The sequence below is a fragment of the Lathamus discolor genome, chromosome 2 (genome assembly GCF_037157495.1).
Source record: "Lathamus discolor isolate bLatDis1 chromosome 2, bLatDis1.hap1, whole genome shotgun sequence".
NCBI lineage: Eukaryota > Metazoa > Chordata > Aves > Psittaciformes > Psittacidae > Lathamus > Lathamus discolor.
Window position 1 is genome coordinate 104,239,959 of NC_088885.1, and position 11,459 is coordinate 104,251,417.

Sequence of the window (11,459 nt, forward strand, 5' to 3'; positions counted from 1 at the left end):
AGTAGGAGAAATTAAGTAAGCTTAAATTCATTGTACTCATATATTTGAAGTTGTGGATTTCAGATTATTTCACTTCCTTTTCTGTAAGCATGCCATTTTGCCGAAAGCTCTCACTCCCTTGTTTTCTATGCATTTGCAAAATATTTTAATGAGAAACTGTATTTACTGATTCTGTTATTACATAGAAAAATGGGACTTTCTTTCAAGAAGATGGTTACACATAAATACTACATAGAAACACAAGAGGATTGGGGGGGGGGGGGGGGTGTTTGTTTGCTTGGTTGTTTTTTTCCTTCAGAATTGCTGAAGGAAGCATATTACCCACCAGCACAAGCTAAGGCCTGGATTCACAGCTGTGCTCAGTGTGCTCCATGTGCAGTGACAGGCACACGAAAGGAGCCATTTGGGATCCACTGATGTGAGGGCTTCCTCTGTACTGGCCTGGTGCCCATCAGATGGAAGGTAAAGCCACAAGGCTATTATATGCATGGAGGGCAGCAAGGCCCCCAAGGTGACAATCTGCCAGCCAGTCAACATCAAAGCAAAGTTGTAAGGCAGACATGCCCTCGTTTTCACTTGTCACACCCCCAGACATCTGATTCTTTCTCTCTTGCCTTCAGTAGTGCTGATCCCTGAGCAGCAAATGACATAGAATCATAGAATCATAGAATCACAGAATCATAGAAGCATGGAATCATAGAATGGTTTGGGTTGGAAGGGACCTTAAAGATCATCTAGTTCCAACCCCCCTGCCACAGGCACGGAAACCTTCTAGACCAGGTTTCTCAAACATAACACAGAACTTCTATTTTTCTGCATCTAGCTGTTAGCTCTCATGAAAGAATATTCATCATTATGTTTCTCTATTCCTATGTAAAGAAGTATATATAATATTAGTAATATTTTACTTGTATCAGTGGTGGCAAAATACTTTCATTACTAAACCCCTTTAAAGAAGCATAGGTAATACATAAAGCTCTTAAAGCAAGGGGAATCGGGAATGTAATTGTGCTGAACATTCTTTTTCAAACTATGAAACCTAGTCCCATCCTGTCTTAAGTCAACCTTGTTGACAGAATTACAATTTTGAGGTTGCATCCTATAAACACATAAAAAACCAAGCATCTGCACCCTCCAAAGTTTGTTAAATCCCCTACCTTTCCTACATAGAGTGGGTCTGTACCCATGTATTCTTCCAGCACAAAGAATTGATTCCACACCCAGCTGCGTTTGGTTCTTGTCCTCCCTGATTGAAAGTAGGGCTTTGACCTGGACCTTGAGAACTCTGCTTGATTCATCCCAGAAAGACACAGGAAAAGAGCTAGAATCTGCAGAAAATGGCAGAACTCCACTTTGCCAAACTTCATCTTTTTTTTTTTTTTTTCCTTGAGAAAGAAAAAACCTTGATGAGAACAGGCACAATTCCAGTTGTCTCAGTAGTTCGAGCCTCTGGCAGGGTGTCAGCTGGGAGTCCAGAGATAATAGTTTGGGAAGTGGTCGATTGGAAGAAGTCACCGCTGCTGAATAGCCTTCACCAAAGAAATGGTGTAGTAGGTACCTATCCAGGAAAAAGACAAGAACAGTTGTCAGAACATTTTTATTTACTTTTTTTTTTTTTTTAGAATGCAAATTATTTGCAGCTTTCACATAATGCATCAAAAATGTTTATTTATGAATTTTCTTATCATCAGCGCAGTTGAGTTTACATAATAAGTGTCTGAGCATTTAGAGCATGTTCATTGGACAGCATTACTACTGCTGATATATCTGTATTGGTAGCTATGAAGTTTTCTCATGACTGTTCTCTTAATACACCAGTTTCCACAGTACAGATGATTTCTTTTTTTCGCTTTAAAATAATCAAATCAGATCTAGTTATTTACAGTTATTTTGTTTTGATTTTTCTTCTGTCTGTTATGGTCTGCTTTTACTGGCCATTACCATGATATAATTCCAAACCAGTTACAGGAAGAAAGTTATATTAATGGCAAGGACATATGGTAGCTAAACTCTCTTCTACATAAGAGAAAAGTAAAATAAAGGAGTATAAGATGAATCGTAACAATCTGATTGATTCTTAGTCACTGTATACCAGATGTTATGAATTATCCTGATCTGAATTTGACCCACGAAAAAGCCCTCAGAGTCTCCCTGCTTGTTTTTACTACATTCTTAGAGAAAGTATCAGGCACAGTAAGAAGCATGAAAGACTAATTTATATACTTTTACACAAATATGCTCAGAAAGATCAGAGGATAATATGATTTTGTGTTTTCAACAAAACCTTGATTTAATGACAAACGGTTTGTCAGCACTAACACATAAAATTTTTAATTTTTGTGCATTTTTTTCAATTTTATTTCAAAATCTTGATCATTAAGTAGCTGGTAGAAATCACAAAAAAAAAATAAACATTTATTAAAAAAAAACCCAAAACTTCAATCGAGTGTTTTTTTCTGCCTTTTACAATTGTGAGCCTTTCCTGGCCAAATAAAAATGTATAGTTACTATAATGTTTCTAAACTACAAGTTTTGTCAATCAGAACCAAGCATAGCCCTGCCTTTCAGGACATCACCCAGGTAAGCAATGCTCTCCCTAAAATAAGCATCCTCCTTGCCTGAATGAGCAATGAGGCAGTTGAGAAGTGTTTAAGAAGTGCCAAAAACAAGGTGAAAATGAGGATGAAATTAAAACAGACAACAAGGCATTCATTTGGAGGGAACCGCTGCTACTTAGAAAGCAATGGAATAAAGAAGATTTCATCCTTTTTACATTTAATTAATCTAAAAAGTCTAGACATTAAATCACATACACGTTAAATGCTCTAGGTAGATTATCATTATAACCCTACTCACTGCTACTAAAACTGAGTGAAATGTGAACTCTGCTTCCTATTTTCAGTATGTCAGGCTCTTTTAGCTGGAGAACTCTTATGCATCATGCTGCCAAAGGTACCTAGAGGGCAGAAACATGAAACAAATAAAAAGCTCTTCTGATTACAGACTGTATTTAAAGCCTTTTTATAGTAATCCCTTCTGTGGCACTGCCCTGCACCAGAAAGGCTTTACTTAGAGACTGGTGGGATAAACCACAAACCCACTGAGCATGTTTGTTAAGCAGCAGCAATTTGAAAGCTTCTGTATGTGAAAATCCAGTGTCTCCCTACAGGCAAAACAAAGGGAATAGACAATGTCTTACCTAAAGACCCTAATTTCCAAAACGTGATGCTATGGTTATAAAGGATGGCTCTCCAGCATGGACCAAGAATCTTTTCACAGTGGGATTAACATGCAGGTGTCATCCTTGCTAGAAGAGCATAGTTTAAAATGGTTAATCCCAACTAGTCATAGCCCAGTTTTGATCTGGCCCTTTGAGTAAATCGTGACCATATGACATCGTAATTACTGAGAGGGTTGCCATTAGTGTTAAGAAGAGTATCTGTGCTTCTTCTATGCTATGTTCACTTCCTACCACACACTTCAAATAAGAAAAGCATTGTTTGTAGTAGAGGCTGTTTGTGCACCCTTTATTTTCCTTCTCTGTGTCTAAGTTACATCGGGTTAAGGACATCTGATATTGATAAACTGTCAGTTTGTTTCAAAGATGCAGCAGATTGTTATTTAACAGATAAAAATACAAAATGGATTTTCTTAAGAAATGTCAGTAAAACATTTACAATATGTTAGTATCTTTTCACTGAGCAGTTTGAAATGACTTGCTCTTGCTCTGAACAGATATTTCAAACCTAGAATTGCTCTAACCTTTATCTCAAGCAGTGTTCTCTTGTATCCTTTCTTTTACACCTGCAGGAAAGTATGAAAGCCGCCATATGGAGTGCCATGGTCCCCAGCCACACACCACGGCACAGAACTGAAAAATGCACCCAAAATACCAACTGAAAAACAGTCCATATGCTAGACAGCACAATCTGATGAAAAGCAGAATACTCACACCCCCTGGAAAAAAAAAATAATGTTGTCATTTACTCACTCTCAAATACTTTCACCACACAGTCGCCAGAATTCTGATTGGTTTTATTCAGCTGTGGGGCAACACTTTCGGCTCTGGAAGACTATTTCCTCTCTTCCTTGCCTTTTTTAGGATAAGCCTTCCTACTCCTCTTAGAGCCCTTCTTTTTCGGTTTTTATTTATAGCTCTTTCAGCACACTGTCTTTTGAGTGTGATACGTTCCAAAGCAAAAGTAAAAGTGTCTGGTATTTAAAAATCTTTTCTGTTTATGGAATAAATATTTATTAAATTGCATTTTATTACCTTTCTTACTGATATAGATATACATTTTTATATGGATTTTTCAAGAAAATATATATCTAAATATGTAAACATGAATTTATATATTTGCATATATATATGCACATACATATATCTGTCCAAATATAAGTAGCACTACAACATCACCAGTTCTATGAAGTCCATAAGCATGAAGTCCACAAGACCACATAAGCAACTTCACAGCATTCATAAAACTAAAAACTAAAAGGTGCTGTTAGTTTTTTTCCTTGTCAAGGCATAACTTCAGTGTTTAGGGTTGCACTTGTAGCAGTGGATATGACTAACACTGAAAGCAACAGAGTTAATGCAGTGCTCTGATTTCAGTGCCTTTTCCATCATCTCTATTTACAGGCTTGAGTGTGAACTGAAGGCAAAATTGACCTGCAACCATTTTGTATTTTGTGTTTAAAGATGTTCTTTTATAAAACGTATCACTTTCTGCATAAACAGGACTCAGAGTACACAGAACCAAGAAATATTTGTGCTTAATTAATGCCATTAATTACCCTAGGACATAAGTGCACCTTAACATCTTATTTCTGGATATGCAAAATGCTGCTCCTCGCTGCAAAGAGGGCCAAAATACAATCATGTCTCCTCACTCACACTTTGCCTACATAATTTAGGCTTTAAAAATAAAATTCAATTGTCTGCTGGTACACTTAAGTCACCAGGTACTACTTTTCATGTATAAGATTTTATCCTCTATTTACTTTACATATAACCCTGACAATCAGAAAATTGTGAAAAATATAAAGTATAAAAGCTGGTGTGTATTTCAAAGAGTATGTTATATGATCTGGACTGTGCACATAGTATGCCTGAATAGAACAGTAACATACTGTCTATGTGAACAACTATTAGAATAATAGAAACCCTACAACCCAACATCTAACCAACCAACCAAACAAATCACTAAAACATAAAAAATATCCACTAAATATCTCATCTGTCATATTTGTGTTCCTAAACAGCTGGTTGATGTGTAAAACATCAGGCTGAAGAATATACATTTGCAAAAATAATAACCTCCTTATGCAATATACACCATAAAACCTTCTTTTTCTTCCATCTGCTATATAGAAATTGAACTATATTTAAGCCACAGTCTAGTAGCAGAAATGTTCTGGTGAACACTGCTAATCTGAAAAATGTTACTACTCTACTCTGCCAAAACAATCTGCTAGTGTCAAAAAGACTATTATGCACTGTCTCTGAGGGGCAATCTTGATTTGTTGAAAACATTCACATCATGAATAAGATCCTAAGCTTTAAGGAATGGTTCCCCTCACTGCAAGCAATTAAGGGTAATTTACACCCACTGAAAATCTCTCTGAATATTTTGCTTTGCTCCGTAATTTCTAAAACAACGCATCATGACTAGTCCTCGCTGTTCGTGTATAGCAGTAAGCATAAGTAGATATGGACAAAACGTCTTCAGTCTCCCAGGTATCCTCACAGAAGCCCCTTTTCCCGAGGCCTGAGATTTCCCTGGCTTTGTACAGCAGTTTGATGAAGATTCTTGAGATTTATATTCATACCACCTAATCTTTGCAGCCAAAGTGCAAATTCCTGCAGACCCTGCAGACTTCCACTCACACATTGCTACCAGTATCATAGTGCCAGCTGCACCTATAAACCCTGTCCACCCCTTCAAGCCAAATTTTGTACTTCACGGTATATTGTCCTGAAGTCTCTCCAATGTGTAAAATTCTTCAGGAAGAAGTAGAAATCCAAACCCTTTTCCACTAGTAAACTCCACCAGTCTGGATTACATTTCTCTATTTTGAAATCTTGCTGTCAGCTCAGGGCATGCACTGAAGGTGCAACTGAAGAGTTTTCCACTGCTATTGCCTCTTCCCCCCTGCCCCACCACTGTTTTCCTCTCATAAATTGCTTAAATCTTTTATACCATTGCAAAATTCAGTGTGAAACCCTGGACCTCACTGATGCTCAAAGTGCAGCCCAGACAACACCTGCTAGCAAATCCTGTTTTAGCTTGGTCAGTAGTGGACAGACACTGTGTTTGTTGGATTCTTTTTTCTCTACTTTAGTCATTCAATAAAATAAGACCCTGCATGTTGAGGTAACTCTGAGGGTAACTATTGCCACTGGGTCTTGAACCATGGTCCCTTAAACACCGTATAATGAGTAGGTGAGCCTCCTGAGAGCTGAACTACCCTCACTGAAATATTTATGGTTTGACATTCAATTTTACAGTGCCCATTGGAAAGGGTGTCACCCTCTGTGGCAGAGAAAATTCCCTTTTGTTATAAGCCTGCACCTCATCTGTGTTACACATCCTAAATACTGTAGGAGACTCCTTCACATGCACAAGAGCTCTTTGATGCATGAAACAAAGGGTTTAGAGAAGATAACATGTCTAATAATGGTGTCGACTGCAACGTCTGGTGATCCCGGAAAGGGAGAAAAAAAAAAGGTAGAGAAGGAGGGTCCTTTTAGAGTGAGGTGGGGACCCTTCCATGAAATGAAGCTCCGCAATATGATGAAACCCATTAACTCCCTGTGTCAGATGACATTACAACTACAGACCATATCCTCCTGCTGCTAACTGGCCTAAATATGCACATGGGAGATCTGTAAATGTAGTGCGCATCCTGCAGTCTGCATCTGGTTATCAAGCAAAAAACTATCACTGCTCCAAACATATGGCAGTGTTACACTAAATGGCTCCAATACCCTCTGAGTTAGGTGAAAGGACCTGATGAGACAACAGGAAAACACTAGGCATACTTGAATACATGATATGACTTAAAGAAAAATGTGTAAAGAAAACGAGGCAACAACTTCTGGTCTTTCATACTGCTCTGCTGCTGATCATAAGATTGTATGTTGCTAGAGTGCTAAGTTGTTTGGGGGTTTGGTAGTTTTCTTTCTTCACCCAAGAAAAAATAACAAAATAAAGATTTTTTTCTTAATATAATTTTCTCCATGACAGAGTGCTTTATTGGTTTTTCACCTTGCTGTGGAACATTTTATAGATCTGAGCTGCTGGAAAGGAATATGCTAATTTGATAAGTTATTGAAAAGAAACGTCAGCAGTATTTGTATGTCTGTGACCAATCAAGTCAAATATTTAAATTCCACAAGGTCAATTTCTGCAGCCTCATTTAAGCTGAGGAACTTCGCATAATACCTAGGGATGACTTTTTTGCAGAACCACTGAATTCCCAGAGGAGGCACTCCTGCATTACTGCTTAGAGTTAAGCCTGGTCTGACACAAGAACTGAAATAACCATGATCTATTTTATGCATCCTTCCTCAGCTAGAATTTTTCTTTTATTGGCATCAGAAAACAATACGCAGCAGTAGCATGAAGGCGTACATGTAAAAAAAAAAAAAATGAATGATAAACTAGACTGACTGGCTCAAGAAAGGCCTTCACTGAAGAACCACAGAACACATCAGATACTGAAGCCAATACCCAAAAATATATACAGAAACTTACTAGCCAACCTGATACTAAAACTGACTCCCAAGCAGTACATTTAACAGCAAACCATTTGAACTTTCAAATATTTTCTATTTTCATTGCACATTGGAGTTAATTTGTGAGTTGAATACTTTTGAGGAAAAGCTTAGCCAGGTTTATAGCAGAGACTTTAATTTAGAGTAGAGCAATCTAAAGGTTTGCATTAATAATGATTTTTTCAGTCAAGTCTCTGACTGTTGAAGAAACAAAGTTATGGACACAACGTGCACACACACAGAGTTGCAAATTCTCATCAGATAATTCATGGATAATCTGCAGTTACACAAATGCTTTACAATTACCCTTTTACATGAAAGATAGTAATGTTTTCTATTAGATCAATAGCAAATAATCAAGAGTCCTTTGTTATTAAATCAATAAAAGTAGATTTAAGAGAGTTGTGAGGCTGTCATCTGACTCTTAACACAATTCTAATGACCTAAATCAGCCTTTAATTACAGATCTCCTACTATAAGGGTGAAATACCCTCTGATTAAAATAGCTATCTTTAATGGCTTTTTTCAAGAAAATAGTCAACATTACTTATGCTTGCATTTTTATTAACATTACACACTTCTAACATGCAGTAGTAACTCAGATTATTACTTTTGATATACGCCTATTATTCCAGGTAGTTTTTAATCTATATTAAGGGCTCAAACCCAAGATACTTCACATGCTTAATATTAAAATTTGTCAGAGCCAGCTTTTAGCTCCTTTGCTCTTCTCACTTTGCTGTGGATTTTATCATAATTGTTTTTTAAATCTTACTTAGCCTCTCTTCGTGACCCTATAAAAGAAGTGTGCCTAGATTAGATCCCCTGGTAGTTGCAGGCTGAAGAGCTAGAAAAGCATGTACAAGGACTTTAAACAGGATGTTACATTTGGTCCCTAGATAGTTCTTTTGGATTTGTTTAATAGTTTTTTTGTTCTTTTTTTCCTCAAAAAATGATAACTCACCAGTCACATTGAACTAGCTCTAGTGAGGCACAGTCATATTACTTCTAAACATCCTCACCTCACTTTTGCATCTCTAAAACTGCTATGATATCACTACGAGCAAATGAGCATCATTTCCCAACCGATCTTTATCTGTTGACCTATTGTATCTTCAGTAGCGATACTCTAAGCAAACTAAATTTACTTATGCAACTTCATGCTATTGCCCAGCTTGAATAGCTCTTCACCTGAGAATACGTAGACCTATTTTTTTCAGAAACAGGGTAAATATCCAGCTTTCACCAGTAAAAATTGCCTGATAACTTTAAATAATGTGACAGAAGAACAATTAGTAAATGTAATACGGGTACAAAAGTAAAGTCATTTATCACTGCCAAGAAGAGACTCTTTCAGAAACTGGCATTCTTCAGAGTTCAGCTCCTTTACATGTTTACTTATTTGCCCTGGAAAAGTGATTTATTTTCTGCAAAGCTGTACAATCACCTATGTTTTAGCTGAAAAATGGCAATGCAGTACATCTTATTAGGGAGACCATGAAATATATGCTGTCCTTTCAAGTCCCTGGTTTGACTTGAGAACTTATCTATCAGAACACAAAATTTTATGCTTGCAATGGGAAAAGATTTAAGTGTCAACATTTCAGTTCCCAGAATCAGAATGCCTCACTAGTTTTCATTTCCCATCCCTCCCTAAATCTCCTGATTTGTCAGGAAGATATCATCTGCAGAATCTTGGCTCATCTGAACTACCTCACCTTTTGAAATCACTAGTATAAAGGTTAAATCTCACCCAAAAAGGGATATTTTTTCTTTCATTTAGCATCTAGAAGTCTGAGGATCCAGATCACAAACCACTTGCTACTGGTGCACACAACCTATTGTAGGAAAGCAGGACATGCCTCTGTGTGGATACGTGGGTAGATGGGGGGACAGGGTGGAGGGGGAAGGGTCGGTGTCAAACAGCCAAACACTGCAGATCTAGCCTTACCAGCTGAATACTAATCAAAGAAAAAAGCTCCCATCATTTCAACAATTGCAAACTCTAGAACACCCTTGACATAAAAGGGGGAAAGCTCTTTGACATAACTCAGGAAATTTCCTGTCCTCGGTAATCTTTTGCTCTGTAGCATCAGTGCCGGACTCTCAGGTGAAGCAAGACAGGTGCTTTGGCTCTGCAGAAAAGACTCCGGCAGTCGGGACTTAGCTCTCCCTGTATTTTTCAGAAGTCTGTGGTCCTCCCTTCCCCCAACTCACTTCCCCGCTTGTGCCTATGAGACTTCTCCGAAGAGTCGGAGAGATGCCATTGTTCTCTTATTTTTCAGAAGGTGCACAGACGCCTATAGCACTGGTGCTCGCTCTTCTCACGGTTCCCCCGCCACACCTGGTGCCGGTGCTCCGGCTTCTCCCCTCTCTCCTCCCCAGACGCGCTGCACGGGCCGCCCCCGAGCGCGGGCACGGGGAAACTTGCAGCGGCGGCCGCGCCGCCAAGCGGGGCCGTAGCCCCTTTGCCGAGCGGGAGCAGTGTCGGGGCAAGGAGGGGGAACTAAGCCTCCCGAAGCCCTCTCCTGCTCCAGGTCTCCCTCTGGCTACGTGAGAGGGAAAAAGCGTGAGGAAGGCGCTGAAAAGCACAGGTGTAGCCGGCACTTACCTGCTCCCGCTCTCCCTCGGCTGCTCAGCGCAGTGAGTATTTTAATCCCAAGGCCCCACGGTGCGTCCGCAGCAAAACGATGGCGGGATGCTCCCAAGCGGGGGCCGGGCTGCGGGCGGCCGAGCGCCCGCCTGGCATGGGGGCTGCGCGCCCGCCCGCTCACTCGCCCGTACCCGCCGAGGTAGGATCTCCGCCGCCCCGCTCCTCCTTCGCAGCACAGCGCGGCGCGGCACGGCACGGCGAGCCGCCGGGCACACGGTGGGAGAAGTGGGTGCCGGTGCCAAGCTCAGCTCAGACTGGGTGCGGATCGTGGCTGCGGGAGGAGGAGGAAGAAGAGGGAGGGAAAGAAGAGGGAGAGAGGGAAGGAGGCAGAGGAGGTGGGGATGCAGCTCTGGGCAGAGGATATCACGGCTCGGCGGCCAGAGCCTGCTGCCAGCTCAGTCCGAGGGGGCGAGGAGGAGGTACCAGGACTCTTTGTACCTCCCGAAAACCCAGCAGTGGCTATTGCGAAGGGATCCAGGGAACAAGCAGCTTGCCCGACCCCACTCCCCACTCCGCTCCTCCTCCTCCTTGACAGGATATACAGATGGAGTCCTTTGGATAAAAATCAGGAGCCGGGCTAGGGGGTGGGGCGGGAGCTAATGTATCTCTCGATTTGTGTTCGAAACGCGGAGCTCAAGGAGACAGTTTAAGAAATTTTTTATTCCCCCTCCACCCCTCCTCCACACTTGTCCTAGAAGCCGCCTCGAGCTCTCGAGGCATGAAGACGAAGTCGCAAAACTAATTTGAACTTGAGGGGTCCCCAGTTTACAGTTCTGCCCTTTCAGTCTCCCCAGCTTACCCTGCTTCCACTTGGAAAATCCAAACCTCACCCCCCAACCCATTCACCTGGCCGGCGTGGGGAAGCTGGGGACCGGGGTCATAGGACAGGGTCGGGGGTCCTCTCTCCTGCTCCTGGGGCAGGGCTCGGACTTTTCACCGAGGAGCTCAAGGGACCCAAAAGCCTCCCCCCCTGCTGCCTTCTGCCTCTCTAGTGCTGCTGTCCCTCCTATCCGCCCCTTGTTTAAA

The 11,459-nt window shown here is 40.8% G+C and overlaps 1 protein-coding gene across 1 annotated transcript in view; it reads right to left on the reverse strand.

Annotated features, from left to right (window-relative positions):
• The window catches only part of LOC136008523 (cadherin-7), an 83,857-nt gene extending 72,987 nt beyond the window's left edge, over window positions 1-10,870 (reverse strand). The window contains exons 1-2 of the mRNA XM_065667926.1: window positions 10,392-10,870; window positions 1,158-1,558 (exon numbers count right to left, since the gene is read on the reverse strand). Coding sequence (XP_065523998.1) covers window positions 1,158-1,367 — 210 coding nt within the window. The 5' untranslated portion in view covers window positions 1,368-1,558; window positions 10,392-10,870. The remainder of the gene's footprint in view (window positions 1-1,157; window positions 1,559-10,391) is intronic.
• Between the last annotated feature and the right edge of the window lie 589 nt (window positions 10,871-11,459).